Consider the following 26,430-nt stretch of genomic DNA (forward strand, 5'->3'; position numbering starts at 1 on the left):
GATGAAATCAGCATTAGCAAGAAAAGGCAATAGAGAGTAAGATCCCAGATAGCACGAGCTCTAAAAATGACGTATAAGATGACTTTAAGATGTCTTTTAGTTATGTTTATGACATCTCTAAAAGATGTATCATTAAGATGACTAAAAGGCATCTTAAAATCATCTTATGCGTCGTTTTTAGAGCCCCATGCTGTCTGGGATGCTTTCCTTTTCTAATTGTCTAGTTGGTAGAGAGAACGAAGGAGGAAAAGCGACCACATGATCAATGCGTCTTTCTCTTCCTTTTACTAAGTGTCGCCCTCTCTCTTTCTCTCTCTCTTTTGTTTCTCCTACATCGCGCCTTCCTAGAATACTACGTGACAAAGAAAACATTTGACTTGTCTCGAAAGAGAGCTTGCAATCTTTTCTATAAGTCTGTGATAAAACCATAGACTTATGTATATAGACTGAGTGCTCTAAAAGAGGCTGTGAAGACCGGAGTAGAAAAGGATGTTCTATTCCCAGATAGACAAATGTTTATAGAGTGACACCAACATGTGTCCCATTTCTGGGCAGTGAAAAATGTACTTAAAATAGATACCAAATTAAAGACTTTGGTGAGGTGATTACAAAGATATAAGTTTTAGAGCCCAGCGTGCCGTTCCAACACTACGGTCCAAAAAGGTTCCAAATTTTAGGAACACACTTTCTTTATGTTTCTTTCATTTCATTTCATTTCAAAAGTTGGATTTTGTTTGATCTAGCTTTTAAAATAGTTGAGCAAAAACAATTTGAGTATTTCTAATGTTTTTGAGTAGGTTAAGGTGCATTTTCCTATGCACTTCATGTTTCAAAATAAACTGAAAGTTGATATTCCAATTGGAATTTTCTAGTTCCGGTCAGTTTGGAACATGGAATTTATACCATTAAATTCTTCATTTAATTTTATTAAATGCATTTTGAATTTTTAAGATCCGTTAAGTTTTGCTAAAGAAACATCAGTTTGAAAGTAGCCTAAAATTTGAGATCTTTTTGGATCGTAGTGTTGGAATGGTACACTGGGCAGCTCTAAAATTTATATCTTTGTAATCAGCTCATTAAGACCTTTAATTTGATGCCCATTTTAAGTACATTTTTCACTGTCCAGAAATAGGACACATGGCCTACGGATCAATGGCATCACTCTTTGACAAATTTTAGTTGATTTGTAAAAGCAGCATCACTCTTGATTTATTTATTAGAACTTGCATTTATTTATTCATAGAATATGGAAATAGAAATGTGACAGAAATACGAAAAAGTTTTCCCGATTTGTCCAAAAACATATACTATATAAAGAAATATGATAAAGTAATATAAAAATCTAAGTATAATTTTTAGTAAATTTGTTACTGTATCGTTATAATAAAAAAATTATGTATTATTTTTAATGTAAATTTAATTATTAATTTAATACATTATATTTGCTTCATAAAAGTAATGAAAAGAATTGTAAAGTCATCCGTTGTCTTCAAATCACCCATAAGAAAATACTGTCTATGTACACGGAGAGAGTATTATAGTTTATTTAAAAAAAAATTGTTCTAAATTTTATTATGTTTTTAATAATCCAGGAATCGACTGTCAGTAAAGTCTATATTGCTAAGGAACAGAATAAATTTCGTCAAAAACGTAGCAAGTATTTTTATCAGCATATATTTCGATTTCTAAAGTATAAATGACACACCTGAGACGAAAGATTACGACAGAATGATCGATCTATTCCTCGGTTACAAAATTCTATAGTAGTTCTTGCTGTAAAACTCTCTCCGTGTATGTCAGTCTGTCGGTAAAACGGTTTGTTGACGCGGGCATAGAAAGCAAAATGACCGTTGTCACACATATGTGACGCTGGTTTCTCGTGAGAGATCAATGCGTCACGCACATGTTCGCAAATGTGCTAACCGCGATGTCAGCCCGGCGAGGACGAAGTGGACCCGCGCGACGACACCTCCGACGTCTGATACTTTCGCTATCTCTTCGCGAAGCTGTCTTTTGGCGACGCGAGAGCAGCACGAAGGCGTGTAACGACCATCGGTCCGGCGTCGCTCGACGATTCGTAGTCGTTCCCAAAGTGTCTTTTAACGAGTGTTCGCTATCTTAGGGGTAACGCGTCCGCTGCCTCGCGTCCAGAGCGTAACAACGCGCCAGCGGGATGATAATCCCTTTGGTCCCTCGCGTCGTCATGAACGCGAACGTCGTCGTTGCTCGCTCGTTTCGAGCTCGCCTCTGTCTTTTCGTCCGCGGCTTCTTCGCGGCTGAACGTCGCCCGAGCTGAGCGCGATCGGGAATCGAAACCGGTATAATTTCGACGACTTCAGTTGGCCGCGCGCTTGCCGCGGATACGGCAAGACCGCGCGCCGGTCGTCGCGTTCTCATTGTCAACGGGAAGTACGAGTCGCGACGGAGATGCAAAATGCAGACGCGCGGCTTTAACTTCTCTCCGGAGATTCGCAAGAATCGTGGAAGCGTGATCTGTATAATTTATAGCATCCAGACGCAAGTCTCGACGAGATGCTTATCGCTGTCTTTCGCAGCGTCGTGTGTAAAGCCGAAACTCTCCCATGAATTTTATGTAAATTTTATATAAATGTTATAGACATTTTGTGGGAAATCTCACAGAAATTCCATAGAAATTTTTAACTTCACACAGATAATCCGCAGAAATTTCTATAACATTTATATAAAATTTACATAAAGCTTCATAGAAATTTTATGTGAATTTTATATAAATATTATAGACATCTTATATATATTAAATTTTGCAGAAATTCCATAGCAATTTTTTATTTCTCACAGATCCGTAGAAATTTTATAGAAAATTTCTATAACACTTGTATAAAATTTATATAAAGTTTCATAGAGAAATTATATGCAAATTTTATGTGAATTTTATCTATGAAGTCGAAATTTTATATAAAGATTATAAATGTGTTAATTTTATATAAAGATTATATGTAAAATTGAAATATTTTATATAAATTCCATGGAAATTTTATAGAAGATTGGAATTTTTTACGAAATATCAAGAACGCATCAACGATACCTCACACTCGTATCATCCGTTCCTCCGAAATCGCTCTCGCACAGCATCGGAATCCGGACTCGTCGAAGTTACATTGGTAAATTCGTTCGTTCGATACAGAGAGAGAGAGAGAGAGAGAGAGGGAAAAGTGCAAGAAAGAGAACACCAATCCCTGAGAATCTCGAATGACCGGCGCGTTTCTTTCTCTTCTCTGTCTCTCTCTGTCTCTCTGTCTGTCTCTCTCTCTCTCTTTCTCTCTCTGTCTCTCTTTGACATCTCACCGCGAATCGTCGGACGCGAAGACGCGCGGTACAGGGGACGCGTCTCCGACATCTCCGGCGCTATCGTCGCATCGCTGCGAGCTCGATAAGCAACAGCCGGCGGAAAGGAGGATAGACGCGCCTCTTGGCGAGACCGGATCCGCGGATCCTTGAAGAAGACCCGTCGGCCCTTCTGCCGCCGCTGCTTCTTCTTCTTCTCAGGCTCCGGCCGCGATCGCACGTCCCGCGTCCCCGGATGCGTCGACGACCGATGCGCGATGCGGACGGCGGGCGAGGGCAGGACCGCGGCAGCGAATCGAACGTGCCGACCCTCCGAGGCAACCTGCAACAATAATAATCGTCCGACTCATGGCGCGGTGAAGCGATTGCGTAGATCGCATCGGACACGCTCAATTGATCTATGGACGTCGCGGCGGGACACGCGTCTCCGGGCTGCTTAGTTATGGCAGGTGAAATTGTGAGCGAGCGCGCACGTACCGAGCACGCACGTGCCCGGCGCGCATCGTTCCCTCGCGAAGCGGCCGCGTAAATCGCTCGAAATGCCTGCCATTATCGTTATTCGCCGATGTGGACGGACGCGTTTGTCTGACGCGCGCGCCGAGTTAACTCCCATGGGATATACTTGCGGACGTGAAAAAATCGCGTAAACCGCACCGTGCAAAATCGCAAGCGGGGAAGACCGGGGCAGGTTGACGGGGCAAATAAAGTGTGTCACACTTTTTCAGAATACCGACATTGGGATCTCTTCTAGACTTATTAGCCAGACAGACAGGCGTACGTAAATTTAGCAGCAAATTCGGTAGTCCCCATGTGTAAAGATTGTATCCTTTAAGGGGCCAGATCAATGTAGAGCTTTGAGAAAAACGTATTTTTGGGAATTAATTTTGCGAAAATGGAGATTAACCGAATGTTGAAATATTGTATATTAATTAAATAACCATTAAACTTTATATTACTATCTTTGTTATTTAGAAGAATCTATAAATAAATATGCGGCATGCATATTCTGTATATTATAAAAAGTTTCTTAAATAATGCTTGTAATTGGAGGATGAACCTAAATTTTATACTGTAGAACGAAAATTGCAGAAACAATAGCTGTTTAACAATTAAATATCCAAATTTCGCATCTTTTTATTTTACACTATTAAGAAAGATATTAAGTTTAATGTTTTTCTGAACTTTTTAGGTTTATCTTCCAAACTACAAGCATATTATATAGAAAACTTTTCGGTTTTTTATCTCAGATCATTAGAACAGACGCTATCTTTCCCGCCGATTGCAACGATATTTTTTGCAGTCGTGACTGCATATTTATTTATAGGTTTTTCTATATAACGAAAATAGTAATATAGTGTTTAATAGTTACTTCATTAATATATAATATTTGGAAACATTCGGTTGATCCATTTTTGCAATTTTGATTCTCAAAAATATGCTTTTTTCAGAGCGTTACATTGATCTGGCCCCTTAAGCCTATCTAAATAAACTTGCGTGATCGCGTGTTGCATTTGCATAAGACGATCAACCAATTATGATCTGCGCAATAAAAGGATGTCTTTTGTATCACACACTTTTGTTATACACACAATTGGTCAATATCCCTGTGACTATGCAAGTTTGTCTGGATAGACTTTCATGCGAGTGGTTCATATGGCACTCATATTTATTACATAGAATGATAGAATAGAGTTACGAAAAGGAGGAATACGAAAGAAAATTACTACAATTTACTCAAAATATTATGCCATGCAAAAGTAATATAAAAATCTGGAGATAACCTAATAAAAACCCAATTAAAATCTAATAAAAAGTAAAACGTAAAAATAACATTACATCAATGTTATAATTTTCCACTCAACAATGTAACTATTATGTATAGCATGTGTTTATATTACATATATAGAAAAATATATTCTGCATTTAAATATTTCGTAAATTTATATATTTACCAATCTATTATAAGTTCATCATTTTTATTTTTTAAGCATCAAATTTATTCAAAATATATTTTATGTTCTGGTTAATTTAGCACTTCAAACAATCGGTTTGCTTACTATATATTGTTGAATTTTTTCTTCAATAAAGTTTTATAATATTCTCTTGTAGAAAGGATAAAAATTTTTCTTTTGTGTACATAAAAATTAATTTTCCTTTAAAATTTGTGCTTTAATAAGTATATTTATTGAGAAAATATTCTCTGTTGAAGGTAACCATTACTTAAAAAATAATGGTAAGAAAATAATCAGTTCTTTTAGCAATAGAATAATATTTTTTTGTGTGTACTCTTACATTTGCTAAGTAGGGGTTTTAAGTAATTAATTACAATTTTACGATTGCAATTTTAACGAAATTAAAGCTTAATTTTAGGATTATAATTTTAATACATAATTTAGAAAATTAAATTGAGAATTAAAATTTAAATTCTCAGCTGGAGAAGATCAATTAAGAATTGAGAATTTAATTCACAATTGAAATTCTCTCAGTTGGGAATTAAGATCTTAATTTTTCATGGAAGATATTCAATTGACCATTAAGATAATCAAGTTTAAAATGTTTAATTTTACTACAAACTCTATTGCTGAATGAGAAATCAATGTAATATTGTCAATTGATGCTGACTGGGAACATTTAATAAATTTGCTATATAAATATAATAGAAAATTTACATAAATTTATGATATAAATTTAATGATTAATTCAATAAATAATGCAAACTTTACAATTCTTTATAAAGTTTCCGTCATTAATCTCTTATGTCATGACAAGCATGAAAGTCTATCTCGGTAATTGTAATTAATTGTGCAGAAATGAAAAGGGCAACCGTCTTCTATTTTCTTACGCGACTAACAAAAATAGTATATTTCTTTCTGTAGCAAATGAAAAATATGTTTTACGCCAATTTAATCCCGTCTCACTTGTCCCCGCGGTCGGAATGACTTTCTTACGCGTAACTCGGGGACGTTAATTAATGTTTCACGCGCAGCGTTGACGACTTAATCGAAACGATTTACGCATTATCGCGAGTCAATCGATTGTTGGCCGCGAATACCTTTCTTTCCTTACGGCGACCTTACGCGACTTTGTGCACCGAGCTGCGAGAAATTAACATTTCTGCGGGGCCGAGCGCGCGCGCGCCGTGCATGTCGCGTCGTAAGTAATGTCGCGGTGTAGCGTTTAGCGTTGTGTCTCAGCGTCGGCGATACCGGAATAAATCGGCTTACGGTTCGATGCGCGAGGATGCGCACGTTATCCGGCGTATGCGCATACATCACGTGGGCGATCGACAATCCCTTAAGAATTCAATGCGCCTCCGAATGCCAGTGTCATAAAGAGCGAGTATTCAACGACCACAACGTGCGCGAACACACACAGACACACCCACACGCATACACCTATACTCACATACACGCCAACACATGCCACCCACGCGAACGAAAGAGGCCGAGGAAAGGCGCTCACCTCGATCAGGCTTCTTGAAGCTCGCCCTTCACTCCCGGCACGCCGTGGTGATGCCTTGAGGCGAGCTTGTTGGCCAATTCGTGCATCACGTCCCTGTAGATGACGGTGTCCAAATTCTCGCCCAGCATGTACAGGAGGAACCAATCGCCCACCTTGCTGCGACGCACTATCGTCTCCACCGCGTCCCGCCGCACCAAGCGGAACCGCATTCGCAGCAGGTAGACCCTCGTGCGCGGTGAGAAAATTATCAGTATCTGGGGCAAACAGATGTAAGCTCGCGAATGCGTCCGAGTCGAAATTTTAGCCCTACTGTCGACCTGAACTTTCTAACACCCGTGCACGCTGAAGGATCAGTTTGTGTTTAATACACGTGTGAAACTGAAGTTCCACTTGGCGTCTCTAGGTAGCAGAAAATGCACGAGATACCACTTTCCAAAGAAGTTCTAAAGGGGATCTCTTGCCAGAGTCAGTGGGTTAATTAGAATTAAAAGAGGTTGATATAGACGCCAAAGTATCAAAGTAAGCGTTAGATGAAATACTGAGGTCGAAAGTAGGATCAAAATTTCGACTCGGGCAGTGAAAGCAGGCTGCTAACGGGCCGATCGTTACCTTTTATTATACACGAAACGTTCTAAGTGCATTAAATTATAAATATTCATAGTTATTTTACAGTGAGATTTTCTCCGCACGACCAACAACTACTCGACTCCTGCTTTAAATCTTCTAATTAGTTTTTGGTTCTTTAATCAGATTCAGATAGACTTTTATGATTATCATGACGCGAGACGATCAATGATGAAAGCTTTACATTTTTTAAAATTACGTTTATAAGGCTAATATATATCGTATTAAATTAAACATATTGCATTAAATTTACATCGTACAATAATGTAAATTTTTTGTTACATTGACGCAGCGATAAATTTACTAAAAGTTCAGATTTTTATATTATATTTTACATAATATTGTTTTAAGTAAATTTTGATAATTTTTTCTGTTTTTATTTCACCGCTCCATGTGACACAATATAGAAATTATTCATAAGAGATACAACTATTACAAATTGACCAGGATAAAGTTATTGCCAAATTTGTGTATTCTTTTTACGGTATTTGGCAGACAACACATGTTTGCAATATTGAACATTAAGGGGAGGTCCTGATAATCACATAAAAATGAGATAGCCAAGAAATAAGAAACTTTTACGAATCTTTTTTAAAGAAATGAATAAAGACATCAATATAAGGATTTGATCACTAATTATCATTGTTTTAAGTATGAAAAAATTATTTTTAAAAAACAAATTCTGTCCAAGTTCTTGTGCTTAGCGCAGTGTCGGCCGGACAACATTATAGCTCGTATAATAATCTGGAACAAATGGGAACAAGAAAATTTAAAAACTGTATGTTGGAGAATGAATCTAAATATTTATTTGGAAAATTTCCAAAATTATTATCCCGGAATACTAAATAAGAAAGGGAAAAAGAAGAAAAATTACTTGCAACTTCGAAGTATTACCATTTTGTTAAATTTCAGTTTCTTGCATATAACAAAGATTTATCCTCCGGCGAATTTAATATAGTGCTTAACGAGCCTAATACAATTTAATATAGTTTTACACGAGGTAATATATAATTTTACACAAACTGACAAGAAACCTAGATGACGAAATTTCAATTTTTTTTTATATGAAAATATAATTTTGTTATACTTAAAACAATGACAAATGATATGGTCAAAACTCTATAATATCTTTATTCATTTCCTGAAAAGAAATTCGTAAACACCTATAATTTTTTTGACTATTTTCACTAGAACTTCCCTTAAATTGACTAAAATGTTAGTCGACTAAAATTAATCAGTTATTATATATAAAATTACAAATAACTTAATCGATTAATGAAATCAATTATTAATTAAACTTAGATGTTATTGATTTTATTGATACACTGATTAATAATTAATTTCATCTATTGATTAAATTATTCATGTAATTACATACATAACGATTGATTTACCTTGATTATTGATGCACCGGCTATTTTAGTCAAATAAAATTTTAATCGATTAATATCAAACACTGTCTATTTATTTGGAGATATACAGATTGTTATTGTTATTTTTTAACTTCTTTCAAAAACCGTTCTCTTTCACTCGGAGCGTAAACATTGCTTTATCGAAAAATGAAAAAGTAACATACTTCGTCGAATGGAGAATGCTGGTTATGTGGGAGAAATTGCATTCTCCTATCCTTTCTCTCTCTTTCTTTCTCTTGTCGTCCTTTTGTCTGCGTCCACGGACATGTGTTTTTTATTTACGATACTCGCGAAATTTACGAGACTCTCGCATCGTGAGACTACTAACCCTATACAAAACCGTAAAGAAACTGAGCACGCCGAGGAAGAGGAACCAGAACCAGAGGAAAACATAGATCTTCTCGTTCACGACGTTCAGAGGCAATATACAGACGGCGTCGTGCCTTTCGACCTCCCCGCTGACGCCGTACTTGTAGAAAGTGCACTTGGTCATTCGTGGGAAGACGTAAATCATCGGGTCCACTCGGTCCTCCTGATCGGATTCGAGGAACCTGAGCACGTCGATGCCGAAGGTCAAGAAGGCGCCGTCGAAGAAGCGGTTCATCAGAAACATCTGACCTGCGACAATGTATTCGTCGCTTTACGCTCTTTCTCTCGTTACTTTCCCTTCTCTTTCTCTCTTTTCTCTCTTCAAAGCGTATTTTAATCGCTCATTTCGTTTTACCGTAGCAATTATCTTTTTTATGTTATATGCTCAAGCAGGGTAAGATAATAATCATTATCACCTCGAGTATCTTTGAAATATGAGAATTAAAAAAGAATTTATTTAATAAAAATTACACGGCAAAAGCGGCGATAACATCTATTTTAATTTAATCTATTTTATTCTATATTACATCTATTTTATTTTAATAGCGGTAATGTTTTCTTTTCTCTTTTTCCAGGTAAAGTGCACGGAGAGAGTTTTATAGATAAAAAGTACTAGAGAGGATTTTGTAACTAAGTAAATTGACATTCTGCAGTAATTCTATACTTTCATTTTATATTGCTATTTATACTTTAGGAAGTAAAATGTACTTAAAACACTTGCTATGTTTCTAGCAAAATTTATTACATTCCTTAGCAAGACAAATCTTACTAATAGTCTATTCCTGGACTATTAAAAACATAGTAAAATTAGAAAGAATTTATATGAAAAAAAGAACTATAATATTCTCCCCGTGTAATCTCGAAAGTTACCTTTGTTTTTTCAAATAGAATGTTATGATTATGTATTTATCTTTTGATAGCGCTTATTAGCAGGAATACAACGACTTATGATAAAAGATAATTCAAGATCATTAAAGTTACGATACTTTAAAAACTCTCAAGTGTCCTTTAAAAGTTATTTGAGTTAAAGAAGGAAAGTTCTTGAAATTGAGGATATTAGTTACGACTCGTTATTTTTTATAAAAAAAAATATATAGAAAAACATTTTCCTATTTAAATTCATGTATAGAAAAACTTTCCTTTTACTCTCATTCGAAGATATTCTCTTTCGAAGATATTCAAGGAGGTAATAATTATTATCTCACCTTGTATAACGAATTAAGGACAACAAATGGCGGATTCTCGTTACACACACACAAGTTTATTAAGTAATTAAACAATTACATCGATATTAGTACGAAAGATTCGTCTCGCCGACATGATTGGAACCCAATCCTAAAGGAAATAACATTTCCCTTTTGATCTTTAGTTTCGCGAACGCCAAGAGGAGATGTCGCGACAATTTTTTGGAACACATTCCGTCGTCCGGCACAGGAAATGTCGAGTGGTATTTTCGCAATTAAACCGTGAATTATTCCATTTGTTCTCGCGTCTTGCATCTCCGCAGCACTACTCGTCTGCATGTGAATAATCGCGACGCCCGTGTGATTCAGACACAATAGGCATCGCGCAAAATTGACGAGCCATCGCATAGCCAATCAAGCAGTCGGGCTCATGAACGGCGATGGCCAGCTGTATCGCTGCCAACTTTTACCGTGAATCGTTCATTCACTCGAATGCTCATTATACCGGGGTCTTCCTTTTCTCGCGCACGGCTGTACGGACGCTCCACACTCACGAGAACGCACACGGACGAGCCGTCGTCGGTGAAATTTCAAACCAATTCATTCGCGCTGCACGCAAATACGCCGTCTTAACGACTCTTTACAGTATATTTCGGAAACCCGACACACGGTAAATCTTCTTCAAAGATTCGCGGCGTATCCCAGATAGACTTTCACGATTATCGTGACGTGTACAAACTGTATGCAATCTTTTTAATTATATTTATGTACAAGTGTGTACAATTTTCTTAATTATATTTATGAAGCAAATATATGCCGCGTGTATTAAATTAACTTCTAAATTTATACCATACAGTAAGAAAAACTTGTCATAAGTTGTTTTATTTCTCTTAATGAGAAAGCGTTATAAAATAAAATACTCAAAAGTAAAATAATCATAATATTCTATTTAAAAATACAAAAATGATCTCCAGATTTTTGAAGCGGAGAGAACAGTATAGTTTTTTTTTATACAAATTCTTTCCAATTTTACTGTTTTTAATATTTCACGAATAAACTCTCAGTAAGGTCTATCTTGCTAAGGAACATAGTAAATTTCATTTCTAGAAACATAACAAGTGTTTTAATAATGCATTTCAATTTCTAAAATGCAAGTAATATGAAATGAAAGAATAGTGAATTATTGTAGAATGTCGATTTCTTCTTCGATTACAAAGTCCTATAATAATTTTTACTGCAACTTCTCTCTGTGTACTACTTGAAAATTTTTCTATAGAATATAAAGTTTATTTTTGTGAGATAGTGTGAGAAGTGAGATTGTAAGATTGTGAGAAGTTTATTTCTGTGAAATAAACTTTTATTTCACAAATAAGTTTCCAAATTTGTTTTCTTAGTGTGTAGTAATGTAATTTTTTTGTTATAATGTTGCAGCAACAAATTAACTAAAAGTTCCGCTCACAGATTTTCATATTACACATTTTTACTTTACATGAAATTGAAGCAAATTTTGATTATTTTTTTAGTATTCTTTCTTCGTATTTCTATTTCGTATAATAGATTTCTGTCTGATAAATTTCTATGTAAATAAATATGAGTTTCATATGAACCACTCACAAGAGATGCAATCTTTACAAGTCCGCTAATAAAGTTACTGCCATATCCACGTACACTTGTCTATCTGGGACGTTACAAAATGTCGACTCGCTTTCTCGATTTTATCAGCCGACAAATCCCCCTCTTGATTTATTAGAAATTATTTCAACCAATCGGGAACAAAAAAGATCCAAAAATGAATGAACTATCAAGGCTCACAAATGTACGATCAATAGAAGACAAAAAAGGCCAATAAGAGAACCGACGCAAGATGCAACTCACTCAATTCACAAATGGATGAAGAAATGGGGTCTCAAACGGACTCCTCTGAGGACTCGTGTTATTTTAATATCAAGAGCGGCGTGACACATCTTCGTAATTGCAAATCGACGAGCCGAGAAATCAGCCCGTAATCGATCGTTCCGCTCGTCATTACCGTAAATTTCTCAATTCCAACCGCAATATAGACACGTACACGTGCTCAACGGCGAACCGAGAGAAGAGAAAACGCCTAAAAAATCAGCTCCCCCTGCCCCCGTACGCATAACTGGTTTATGTTTATCGATCGTAAACGAAGGGAACGCGTCGAAATGTTTGCCGGCTAACGGGCCCCGGCGAATTCCGGAATTTGTTCGTATTACGGCACCGGTGCGAAACTCGGGATGCTGTAACGCGTGCGCGCGTTGCCGATCGAGAAAGTCAAACATTGACTGAGGACTTCGCGCGCGCGTCGCCGGCCCCCGAAAGGAAGAGTGGACTACTCACCGACCACATTCAGCAGCGCGAGCACTTCACATAGGTAGTACCTGTAAGCCCACCAATTGTGAAAGCGAAGGTTCTCCCAGAGGTAGTCGAGCAGCATCTTCTTCTTTTGCTTTTTCTCCACCTCGGAGCAGAGCCCGATGTCGAGATCCATCATGAGGGCATGAATCTTGCCACCCTCCCAGCCTTTCCACAGCCATCTCGGCGTATAAAAAAGGATCGCCTGCAAGCAGAGAGACAGAAGGAAAGAGAGAGAGAGAGAACGAAAGAGACAGAGAGAGAGAGAGAGAGAGAGAGAGAGAGAGAGGGGGGGGAGAAGGAAACCGCGAGTGAATAAATAGCGACGAATCGGCCAATAGCTGATATATTACGGAGAGTTCTGGTAGGCGGACCTACTTACGTGTAATACATAACCGACGCGTCGATAGTACGAAACGAGTTATCATTATTGTATACCCTGCGCCTGATAACTGCTGATTAAGACAATGCGGCCGCCGGCCGACCGGCCGGCGCTCAGGCGCGCGCGTGCACGTTGCGGGGCGAGTTCTACTTTATGAATTTTTAATGGAAAAATTGCCGGCTACGCCTCCTCTCGTTCGAAGAAGGAGGAGGAGGAGGAGGAGGAGGAGGAGGGAGAGGAGGATGAGGTGCGTTTAATGCGCGCGGCTTTAATTATTTCGAATCGCTGCTCCTTTATCGCGGCGCGGCGGCAAAATTGTGCGCCGCCGCGCCGTTATTTGTGTAATTGTTAAATTGGTTGGGCGGTTTGTTGAATTATCGGTATCCTGTCTCGCGCTGGAACCCTCTCCGCGTAATCTAGACGGCTTAAATAAATTTCAAACGGAGCTTCAAAGATCTTTTCTTGTTAGCCTGCTCCGAATTAGATTGTATCAGGTTCGTGCACAAAAGGTGTTTATTAAATAAAATAGGAAACGAAATTGCTCAATTTCGAAGGATTAGTCATTTTTATGGATAAAATTAACAATATCGGTCAGTATTTTTTTAGTCATCTCTGATGAGAATTTCCTATTTATATATATCTTATAATATACTCAAACTTCCCACAAGAATTAGGAGAATTTAATAGATTGAAAAATATTTCTTGAGGAAACATAAACCGACTTCAAAAACTTCAGAAGCCCTAAAAAGTATATAATAATTTTGACTCAATATCCCTATATACCTCCAATATTATTCTAAAATTAAGGTGAATATAATACCATATTAATAATATTATTCTAAAATTATGTAAAAATAATCCCTTAAGTTTGTATAAATTTTTTTACAGCGCACACTTTTGCTGAAATATTTACTTCTGAAAAGGAAGTTAGAATATAAAAACAATATTTTCTAAGAGTTTTTGTTTTCTAAGTCGGGTAAAAAGAAAACTTTTGTCTTATATCTCTAGTTGTTCGTGGATTTTCAAGAAAGTAATGGAATTACCTAACTTTCTGGTCATCCGAACGAACCCGGATAATAACACTAATCTAAGTATTATGTAGATAATATATTGAACAAGATACAAAAAATTTCATCTCAAATAATAATCTCAAATAATATCTCTAATAATAATCTTTAATAGTTCTCTGGTAGAATTATAAGGGAATACACAAACAAACAGAATTTCGTCTTCTTGAAGCTGATTAAAAATGACAAATCTTTAACACTAATCTAATTTATGTATTCAAACTTTTTTATTTTTTGTTTTATGTAAATATTATATACTTCATTTTTTTGTTAATTGTTACTTATGTGTTACTTATGTCTACGTTTAAATACATTTTTCTTTTTCAATTTACACAGTTCTTGTTTTTTAATTCGAACACTGTCAACAGAACATAACGAACGTTACTGCAAATAAATATCCACCATAAAATTCCACAAGAAAAAAAAATCTCGTCACATAATCAATAGATGTCATATTTATATGTCTCACATTAAAATTAAAATCATTTTCTCTTGATTTCCATAAATTCGTTCCCGAAGAAGTTCGTTACGCTCAGAGAAATTTTCCTACGACACATAAACTTATTTATCCTTCTTAACATCTCGACATCGAACACCGGATATAGATATTTCCACTCAGCTTATGGTCAGAAATGAAAGATCGACATTTAATGTCATAATTTTAATATCCTGTGGTCGAGTTTTATGTGCCCGTCTGTCATTAGCATTTCATTAGGCTACGTTAGCCGTGATCACGCCTCTCTGGTTCTCGTTCTGGAGCACGTTCTGGAGCACTCCAGCGTACGTCGTATCGGTCGTCACGATGTCGGCGAGAATAAACGCGCGGTTAATTGAATCGCGCGCGCGCGCGACATTATCCCGTATTAGAATTTCCGATGCGATGTCAATGCACTTATCGGGAACAGGCGCGGATGCGGGAGTAAATCCTTTCTCACGGTATATAAAGCTTTCTGGCTTACCGCCAGGCACCTCGGATCGTGCTTGTCGTAGTATGCGATCGAATATAGATTCGCTCCTCGTCGCTCCCCATGACGACGACGACGACGACGACGTGTTGGCAAGCGTTCAGAAAATTCGAGCTAAATTGCAATTTACGGAAAGTGACAGAGACGCGGATGATTGTTAATATGTAACGTACCGGCAGTACGTGCCGACTGCGTAAAGTGTGTCGGGACATCGGTCGATTTTCCGGCATGCATTCTGTCAGCGAGTCAGTAGTTTCCGCGCGTCGAGAGACAATCTAGTTTCGAAATTTCTCGAAGTAAAATCTCACTCAAAACAAGTGAGAATCACTCCACCCGGAATCACATGAATGCTTGAGTTGGTCAGACGAGTTTGTCTCAGTGAGACGTACACAAACCGCCGATATAGTCATAATTGTACCGCGCGTAATGGTTATCTTGTCTGTTTTAACTAAGTTGTAATTGGGTTATAATAATATATTTTCTAATATATTTTCTAAACGTGCACGTGTGTTTCTGATAAGTGAAAAGATATTTATCTAGACATATCAAGGGGAGATTCTGGTTTGGATAAGAAAAATAAGAGGTGTTCACGAATTTTTTTCAGTGAAATGGGTGAAGATATCAATATTGGGTTTTTCAAAAAATTATTTTTAAAAAATTTAAACGCCGTCCAGGTTTTTTGTGCTGGACGCAGCATCGCCGAATGGATAACATTACAGGTCGCGTAATATTCTGAAACAAATGAGACCAGAAAAACTGTATTAAATTTTCTGGGAAGTGAATCTTTGTTATATGCAGAAAATCGAAGTTTAACAAAATGGCGGCACTTTAAAATTACAAATTATTTTTTCACTAATTTGGCGTCTAACGACACTTGACAACGAAACTCTCCAAATTTTTTTTAATAAAGAAATAATCTTTTTGTACTTAAAACAATCAAGAGTATTATCAAAATCCAATATCTTTATTCTTAAGAAAAAATTCATAAACATTTCCTTCCTTGATTATTTAAATCAGAACATCCCCTTAAAATAAAGCTATCAAAGCAATAACAGATTATTGCTATGACACGTTATTTGTGCTTTTTTGGGTAACCAGTAAATAATAAATCAATAAGACATACTCTTCAAAAAATTGCAATTGACAAATTTAATAAAATTTTAATAATCTAATTACGTGAAACATATTTGATCCTACTTTCAACCTTACTGTTCCACTCAACACCTATCTTGATACTCTGAAACTTACATCAATCTCTTTTGATTCTATTTAATCTGTGTCGAAATTTTGATCCTATTTTCAGCCTCATTATTTCATTCATCATATTATTTTGGTATTCTGAAGTCTATAATACAATTTATTTTGACGCTAAAGAAAGTGAAAAAGGAAATTTTAGACATCATCAGAGTTAAAATAAGAGTAAATATTGTTAGAATTAAACTTACTTTGCTAACTTAGCTGCATTGTAGAATTCAAGGTTTAATATAGGATCAAAATTTCGAATCGGGATATTAAGATTATTATGTCGGTTTGTATACATCATACTTTCAATTTTGAAAGAAAGTTCCCTCAATATGAGTGAAAAATCGCTCGAATTCGAATGATTTGGCTTCTGTCAGTCCATACATTTCGAATAAAATTGTTCTCGAGAAAATTTAGAGAGCAGACATCACTACACTGACGGGGGAAACATAAACGAGCGTAATGACGAAATTTCACGGATTCGTTGTATGTTATTGTGTCAGGAGGAAATCAAGGAAAAATCAGAGAAGAGGTAGAATGTTGCGAAAGAGGTAGAACGTAGCGAAAATTGCATCATTCACTCGACAGCTCAGACGTTTATGTATCAACGACGAGATTCCTGGGATCGGTCCGACCTCGCTCTTGACGAGATCACGAAGAAACGTAAAACAAACGGGTGCTCGCTCGTCGGAGCGATTGTAAGACGATTCGCAGCTTTTAGCATTATCGCGAGAGGCAACGTCTGAGGCGCGTAAAGAGAGAAGGGAAAATGTGTGACCGAAAATAGATCTGTTTCTCACCTCACCTCACCTCTCCTCTCCTCTCCTCTCCTCTCCTCTCCTCTCGGCGCCACCTCCGGCAAGGAGGATCGAACGCGACTACATCCGCGCTGACCCCGCGGCTCTGGAGAGCAGCCGTTTATATCATCCTTTCAATATTCAAGCTCGTTGATTTACATAAGTCCCTTCAGATATGCAAATACACTCGGACACTCGCGCGGCCGATCGTCCGTCTGTCTCGGAGATATTTACTCCGCAAACAAAATGCGCTAAAATAAGGCAACCTCGACGTCAATTAAACCGCGCGCAACTCCGCGCGGATTTTCACGGCGACGAGCGCAGCTGCGTGAGCTATGTGTACCGCACGTGAAACAAGCGAGTTTACTTTCCTTGACTCACGTATCGAGTGAATCTCTCAGACCGACGAGACACAAGATCGCAATGCCTTGGCGAGACCATTAGCGTTACCGTGCGCGAGCACTTTAATGAGAAATCAAAGTTTATGCCAAAACAAACTTTTAACATATCGCATTTCCATTATGTGGAGTTTAAGATGGATAATTTAAGGTATATGGAGAAGAGATAGTGTATTGATTCTGCACATAAAGAAGTAAAATTTTGCTTGCTCGAAGGAAAAAATTGTTGTCTTTGGAAAAGCTTCGGACCAAAACTTTTGGTATACGTTTATCAGTTTAGTTTTTTTAGTATTAGTTTCAGTTTGCTTGTGTACATAACATAGTTTTTAATACGTTTACTTTTTTTACCATCAATGTGGATACAGTATTCTAATATTGTTATCTTTGCAGAAATTATTTGCACTTGGATTAACATTCTCTCTCTCTCTCTCTTTCTCTCTCTCTCTCTCTCTCTCTCTCTCTCTCTCTCTCTCTCTCTCTCTCTCTCTCTTTCTCTCTTGGATATCACTTGATTTTAATCAGCTTCAAAAAAAGAAAGTTTTCAGTTTGTCCTTTAAAAGTGTTTGTTCGTTTCTTCATAATTCGGAAATAATTAGAGATATTGAAATGAAATATTTTGTAACCTAGTCAGCATGTCTTCTACATGATTCTTAGATTAGTGTCATTATCCGGGTTTGTCGAGATAACATATGGAAATTGAATAATTTCACTCTTCGTTCTGAGAAAATCCGAGAATATTTAGAGTTTTGTTTAGAAAGATATAAAAAAGACCAAATTTTTTATTTTAACTAACTTAAAAAAAAAATATTTTTGCTAACTTTAGAAACAAACTTCTAGTAAATGATTAAACAATACGAGATAAAAAACTTGTTTAACAAAAATAAGTCTCTCTTTAAAAATCTCAGAAATCCTAAAAAATATGATATAATTTTGAATCAATATTCTCATGTATCTATAATCCTAATATCCACAATTCTAATATCCTAACGACGTTGGAAGACGGCGCGAGAAAGACAAATCAGGTAACTAACAATATAATTGTAGAGAGATAAATATTAAAAGTATTTTTATTGATTTAATCAGTCAATTTTTCGCATCAATTTTTCTATTATTTTTCTATTATTCTATTATTGTTGGAATATTATGATAGTAATATTGAGTCAAAATTATTTCATACTTTTTAAGACTTTTAAGACAGTTTCCAGGTTTTTGAAGGCGGTTTATTTTTGTGAAAAAAGTTTTTATGTAGGATTGATTCTACACAGAAATAAAAAATGTTTGTATGTACGATAATAACATTATTGCAATAATTTAAACCAAAATTTAACAATTGCGCGATTCTAATTTTTCGTTTGGATCAATTTGAGCTACAAATGCTAAACCAGAGTTAAAAAAGGAGTGAAATTGTACTCCTTAAGAAATATATTTTCGTTTCTCCTCAATTGATCCTCGCGGAAACGCGGAGATTCGTTAAGGATCGTCTTTCGCAGTCGTTTTTCACGATTGCTGAAAACTTAATAACCTCGCCGCTTGCACTACTTGCTGGTAGATACAACTGTAACAAGATGAAAGTGGTTTTCGACAAATTTACGAGACTCACAGCGGACTCAGCCGGACTCGCTTACATGTAATTACGTGTAACGTGAATAATAAGCCGTGTTCGAGAGAGGAGGATCGCGCACAACGTCTTGCTCGTGACTTCCCTGGCTGTGACGTTAGCCCCGAGTAAATTTAGCTAAACAAGGCGAAAGAGTTCAGCCCTCCGACACGACACATAAGGTGGACGGGACGGACAAAGACGCGTACTAGTAACGCTACTTTTAACGCGCGTAAAAATAAACGTGGTACAAAGCGGTTAATTTATGTGATTAAACACTCAGATTCGCCTTAATGTTAGAGATCCTGCGGATTTCGCGTGAAAATTATTTCTCTTTCTTTGATATCAAATTTATATTTATACGAATGAAAATTTCATTGTATATTACGTTTATATCCTTTCTTAACGTCTATTCTTATCATTCTTAGAAGATTTGCCTTAGAATGATAATAAACATACAGATTCACCTTTCTGTTAGTGATTTTGCGGATTTCGCGTGAAATCAACAAAAATTATTTCTCTTTCTTTAATTTCAAGTTAACTTTTTATATATTTACGAATAAAAATTTTATAATATATTACGTTTATATCCTTTCTCAACATCTATTTCTTCTTATCATGCTTAGAAGATTTGCCTTAGAATGATAACAAACATTTAGAATCGCCTTTCTGTTAGTGATTCCGCGGATTTCGCGTGAAATTGATGAAAATTGTTTCTCTTTCTTTAATTTCAAATTAACTTTTTATGTGAATGAAAATTTCATTATATATTCTTTCTCAGCATCTATTTCTTCTTATCTTTCTTAAAAGATTTGTCCTAGGATGATAATAAATTTTCAGACTCGCCTTTCCATTAGTGATTCCGCAAATTTCGCATGAAATCAATGAAAAATATTTCTCTCTCTTTAATCTGAAATTAATTCTTGATATATATATATATATATATATATATATATATATATATATATATATATATAAATGAAAATTATATGTTACGTTTATATTTTTTTTGTGTCTATTTCTTGTTATCATTCTTTATAAGGCTTCTATAATAATAACAAACATTTAGATTTGCCTTTGTGTTTGTGATTCCCTGTATTTCATATGAAATTCATGAAAATCTTTTCTGTCTCTTAAAAATTTCAAATTAATTCTCTCTCTTTCTTTCTTTCTCTATCTATCTATCTCACTTTCCCTCTTCTTTCTCGCGACGAAAATATGATCGCTCGGAGAAATATGCATTTTTTCCTTGAAACATCGCATCGTCGGTTTCATGAAAAACGCACTAATCGTATTACCGGCGAGAGGTAATTGCGTTATCAATTTATTAGCGGCGCGGCGTTATAGATGCCCCGCGTCAGGCTGTATCTGGCGAACGCATCCAGATACGCGAGTAATCAATTGCGAAAATAAAAGGCGGATGCGCGATTAATCAGGGAACGAGAGAGTTGTAGGAACCTTGCATGTGCGCAAATAGAGGATAGCGAGGAGCAGGGAGGAGCGGGAAAAGGAGCGGGAAAGGGCGATATTGTACGAGCGCGAAGACGAGTAATGCTTGAAGTATGGGAGGCGGAGGTACGATCGAAGATAGCATCGAAGGTACATATGCATTTTAAAGGAAGAACTATCTATAACCTGTATTTATGAATTGACGTTATGAACAAGTATTATCAATCACGGACAAACGAATACGCACATTCGCCGCCAACGGTACTACGCCGTTCCCTCGCGGCTTGATTCTCGAATTTCTCGACTATCTCAATTTAGGTGCGAAACCATCCGACGTCGTTGCGCCACAATCCTTTGTTGTTAAGAATGTAAAAATGTTACAAGTTAATGCATATTGCATCGAAAAATGATACGAACAGTTTGACGTTGATTCACAGTCTGGATCGAAAGTTATTTGACTTTGTGAAGTGTAAGCCTCAGCAAACATGATGACATCAAATGATGTACTAATGACGTGTTATTCACGTTAAAGACGTCGTTAATACGACATTTAACCTTCTTCTGCTACTTGGAAGTATTTTTGCTGTTGTGGAAATATGTGATGCTGTCTTTAGCAAAGGAAAAGATAAATAATGACAAAAATCTTAATTTTCATATATATGTACTTTGAATATTATAAAAATGTATGCAATTTTATTATAATTCAGAGATAAAAGTTCAGAATTCACAAATAATATAAAATGAAATAAATATATTATAAAAAGAGGGTGATGTTAAAGTAAAAATATGTTGTTTTTCAACGTATATTTTTATATAGAAAATTAAACTATTAATGTATTTCGAATTACTTTTTGCAACGACTATACGAACTATACGAACCATATATCCTTAACTTTTAGGCTGCCGGTACTTTTCATTAAAAAAGTGTTTTTTTTCTCAAAAATTTTTCTGTATAAGTAACATACACATGACGCAGAATTTTCAGATTTGTGCAAAGCCACAAAAGTGGTTTTCCCAGCAGTCTAAAGGTTAATAAAAGCGTGAAGCGACAATGCTCAGTTTCAATCGATATCTCGAAGATAAAGCTTATGGCAGTAACAATGTTTTCAGTTAAATATAAAAATAACTTCGTTGTTCGCAATGGCGGAATTTATAATCTCTTATTATACAATTACATAAATCTATAGATAGACAGATGCATGTAAATTTGATAGCAACTTTTAATTTGTAAAAGTTATATCCTTTATGCGGTACGTGTGGCACTTATATTTATCACATAAAATGACGAAATAAAACGAAAAGAATGATTAAAATTTACTTAAAATAATATCATACCCTAAATGTAATATGAAAATCTAAGTATATATATAACTTTTAAAAAATTTGTTGCTGCCTTAATATAATAAACAATTTACATTATTGTATGATTTAATTTTATTGAATAATTCCGTATAGTTATATTGGCTTCATAAATGTAATTAAAATAATGATAAAATTTCCATCATTAATTGCTTCGCGTCTTGATGCACGGAGAAAAATAATTTACTGGCCCAGCAAATTTTCTGCTGGTCTAGCAAAATCTTTTCGTTATTACATGAACAGCGAAAAGATTTGCTAAGAGTATTAATCACTATTTGCTGGATATAATTTGCTGAATCTACAAATTATTTTGCTATAAGAACCATGATGGATTTATATAAGTAATTGCACTTTTGCTCCGATAGCAAATAAATTTGCTACACGGAAAAAAAGGTTTGGTTGAATTAACCAAATATCTAGTCGAATATGAACGATCCAGAAATTCCGATTGAAGTAACCTGAATTCTGTTTAAGTCAACCAAAAATCTTGTTAACTTAAACAGAATTCGGGTTAATTCAGTCGAAATTTCTGGATCGTTCATATTCGACTAGATATTTGGTTAATTCAACCAAACCTCTTTTTCCGTGTAAGGATACATTATTTTGCATCAATAACAAATTAACGTGTTTCTTAAGACAAATATACTCAAGAAATTTTTTCTATCCTAGCAACGAAACTACTTCTGCTCTGATAACGAATAATTTGTAAAACTAGTTAAATCAACTAAATTTTTTTGATGTCACTACGAATATGCAGTAGCAACAACGATTTTGCTAAAAGAGCAAAATTATTTTTCTCCGTGTGATAGTCTGTTTGGATAATTACGTAATATAATTCTACACACGTTTTAACAAAATATTTTGTATTCATGTTGAAATCTATCTGTGTAAAAAAAACTTTTATGTTAAATTCTTAATATATTCTCGTGTGTTAATTTAACATATTATATGTATATATTTGTGTTATATTGATTTTTCTGCGTTGAGAATTCATATTCACCATTTCTCATTATTAAAATAACGTGATTTATATGTAACATGTGTAATGATATATTTTTTAAAGTATACGAATAAGTTGTGCTATTTATATATTAACACATTTGCCTTGTGTTAAATTTTATACACTCAAAAATTTGAGTGTATAAATTGGAACATGTGAAATATATTAAATTTTGCAGTGCACGGAAAAAGATGTTTGTTTGAATGAACTAATTTCTATTGAAATACGAATGATTCAGAAATGTTAATTGACTACTACAAAATTCTATTTAGAAGAGTTAACCGAAAATCTTGATAATTTAAATTGAAATCTGATAACTTCGATCGGAATTTCTGAGTCGTTCATATTTCACCAGAAATTCGTGGATCCAGTCAAAGTTTTTTTCTACGTACACAATAGAGAAGATCAAAGTGGAACATGTAATGAACAATCTCGTTGAAAAGAGCAGAAGAAAGATAGATCCAAAAGAGAAGCAGTTGCTTTCTTACTTGCAGCAGCAAGAGGAAGATAACCCACTGATAGTACTTGTGCTGCTTGACCAACGGGTTGGGTGTGTGGCCGTGTGCTCCCTCACCCTTGCTGTTGGACACTCCGGGATACGGCACGGCCTGGCCGAGGCTCATGTTGAAGGCGTGCACCATGCTGTACGTGGTGTGAAGCCAGCAGAAGGTCTCCAGCACGACCTTGTCGACGGAGCCGGTGGTTTCGCAATGTATGGGCGAGCCGGAGATGCTCTTACAAGCGAGGGTGAGGCAGCCGGACAACAGCACCGCCACGGTGGCGCGATAGTGCAGCCGAAACATCATGGAGTCCTCGACGATCCGGTGCACCTTGAAGAGCGATCGAATCGAGCCGAACAGGTCAATCATCTTTAGCATCAGCGGCATGTTACATCACAAATCGGAGACTTCGCGCGACCAGAGGTCAGAGTTCTTTCGCTCTTTTATATTTCTTTCGCGACTGCCTGGCAATCGTGCCTCTCGTGACGTCTCCTTGTCCTCTCTGTTTCCGAAGAAGTTGAAAAAATTCGCGTAGATCTATCTTTATAGCACAGGAGGCCCTTAAAGACCTTGTATTAGTCTTCCTCATGCGACGATCGTGATAGCAAATTGTTTCTGGTGTTCCTTGATATCTCAAATATTTTTAGATTAAAAAATATATCAAGAAAATAATTCGATTTTTGACGATTGAAGAAACTCGCGTAGATCTGCTCTTGTAGAACAATGGACTTTTGGAAAACTTCTGTTAACCTTTTTTGCGCGTTGATTGTGATAGCAAATCACTTCTGGTGTCTCAAATATTTTTAGGTTGAGAAATATATTAAAAGAATAATTTGATTCTTGATAATTGAAAAAATTCACGTAGATTTGCTTTTATAGAGCAATAAACTCTTGGAGACGTTTTGTTAGTCTTCTTCGCGCGTCGATTGTGATAGCAAATCGCTTTTGGTGTTTCCTTGTGTCTCAAATATTTTTAGGTTGTGAAATATATCAAGATGATAAATTTCTCTCGATTGTTCATTACTTAAGAAATTTACGTATATTTTTACTGTAAATCCTTCAAGATCTGTTAACTTTTTTCGCGCGTCGACCGCGATATCCAATCACTTCTAGTGTTTTCTGGTGGCTCAAATATATTTAGGTTGAGAAATATATCAAGTGATAGTTCGATGATTCTTGATAATTTCGTCTTGATATGAAGTGGATTTTCAATTTTCAATTATTTTACCTTGATATCAAGTGAATAATTCGATTCCTTGATTTCTCAATTGCTTGGAATTAATTTCTGTTGAATTAATTCGTGCAGAAAGTGCACAGGATATTCTTCTCGCAAGTCCGTTTGTTGGATCCAAATTTTTATCTTGCCTTTAGAGAGTAACTAGGTCGAGATTGTCGTTTTAAAGTATCGGGGATAGGCGAGGAAAGAATCGCCGTGAGAGAGTGCAATCGTAAGGGTGGACAGTCCACGTGACTTCTCTCTCCGTGGAGTTTTGAGGTCGGCTCGCGGGAACAGCGTATACCGCGTGCATTTTGTGGGCGTTTAAACCGTCGTAAAAATCGCACGATACTTTGTTTGCTTTTCCGACGGAGAAAGTCCTCCTCACACCCTCTTCACCCGCTCACTTCTTTTCCTCGGTTTCTGCCGCGCTCCACGTACGATATAACGTTATATCTTGCCTCGAGTGTAACGCGCAGTAACGCCATTCCTCCGTGCACCTTGCGGAACACGTCGATTTAGCTTGTCCTTTGCGGTTTCATCGTGCGCCGCACACGCATTTTGCATCTTGATTAGTCGGTCACGGCGGGAAAAATCGCGGCTTAACTCGACGCAACTTGTCGCACGACCACACCTCGCTACATTCTTACGCCTTTCGTCCGTAAAGATGCTTTATGCGTGATAATTACAGAGTCCTGCTCCTCTTCACGGACACGCGTTATGCGTCAGAAAAATCGCAACGCAACATATCGTTTCGTCCAGCCATCTTTCGCGAGAGAGGGAAAACTATAATCTACATACTTCTCACGTATCCGCGCGACCATACGTAGTCTCTCGCTCCTCTCTTATTACCACCGGTCTTGATTAACACAGGCACCTCAATGGTGTGTCCCTTCCCGCATGTGAAATAAACATGAGAGAAATTCACGATAGAACCCGGCCGAAAAGGGCGATCGCGAATTGAAGACGATCGCACCGGAGTCGCGTAAGAAAGGCGGGCGCGTGAGGCTCGGATGCGGGCTGTCAGAAGACTGACCGGACTTGAGGGGCATCCCTTGACCTCGATGCTAAATACATAACTTATATTATCTTTAGGGGGGGCGTCTGCACTGCGTCGGGTCAGCGTGTTCGGCCGAGCGTCGATTGACAGCAAGTCAAAGTTTATCGTCCGCGCGACTCGATAGCGCGCGAAAATGTTTGCACCGGATCTCCCACGTGCGTGGCGATAAATAACACTCGACGGCGCGCCTCGTTCAGCCAGAAGCTCGGGGGATAGCTGCGGCTTAACGCCGCCGTAAAATCCCGTGCGTTTCAGCTCGTTGTGTAGCTGAATTATGCGAGGTTAATACAGTTAAGGGGATGCTGAAGCTGAAAACTTCACCGACAGAACACTGATATTTTTCTGCAAAGTTTACATCGTATTAGTATACAGAATTACAAATGCTTTTACGCAACGGAAATATGTGCAGAAATAAATAGGAACATTGCTCGATACGTGACGAAAACGAACAAAAAATTTTTAATGTAAAATCTCAAGCTGTCAGTTAGCGCAATATTTGCCTAATCCAAAAGTTCCGCAACTTGTATATACCGAAAGTGTGGATGCTCCAAACAGAAAAATTTTGAAGAACATTGCTCTACCTTCGCATCTGCATTTGGAAGCTTAAAAATATCGAAAAAGTTTGCAGAAAGATTTCTACACATATATGA

The 26,430-nt window shown here is 36.6% G+C and overlaps 1 protein-coding gene across 7 annotated transcripts in view; it reads right to left on the reverse strand.

The window, feature by feature from the left end:
- Positions 1-2,898: 2,898 nt before the first annotated feature.
- The window catches only part of LOC116842008 (innexin shaking-B), a 64,080-nt gene continuing 40,548 nt past the window's right edge, over positions 2,899-26,430 (reverse strand). For 6 of the 7 annotated variants that reach the window (XM_032810621.1, XM_032810626.1, XM_032810620.1 and 3 more), the window contains 4 exons: positions 12,734-12,953; positions 9,151-9,440; positions 6,787-7,040; positions 2,899-3,646 (listed from right to left, as the gene is read on the reverse strand). In XM_032810621.1, coding sequence (XP_032666512.1) covers positions 6,792-7,040; positions 9,151-9,440; positions 12,734-12,953 — 759 coding nt within the window. In that variant the 3' untranslated portion in view covers positions 2,899-3,646; positions 6,787-6,791. Of the gene's footprint in view, positions 3,647-6,786; positions 7,041-9,150; positions 9,441-12,733; positions 12,954-23,492; positions 26,047-26,430 lie in introns of those variants that run through there. The other variant, XM_032810625.1, reaches the window with a different exon arrangement.

This window comes from Odontomachus brunneus, unplaced genomic scaffold (assembly GCF_010583005.1).
Source record: "Odontomachus brunneus isolate Ranch 3 - 2012 unplaced genomic scaffold, Obru_v1 Obru_scaffold_020, whole genome shotgun sequence".
NCBI classification, from domain to species: domain Eukaryota; kingdom Metazoa; phylum Arthropoda; class Insecta; order Hymenoptera; family Formicidae; genus Odontomachus; species Odontomachus brunneus.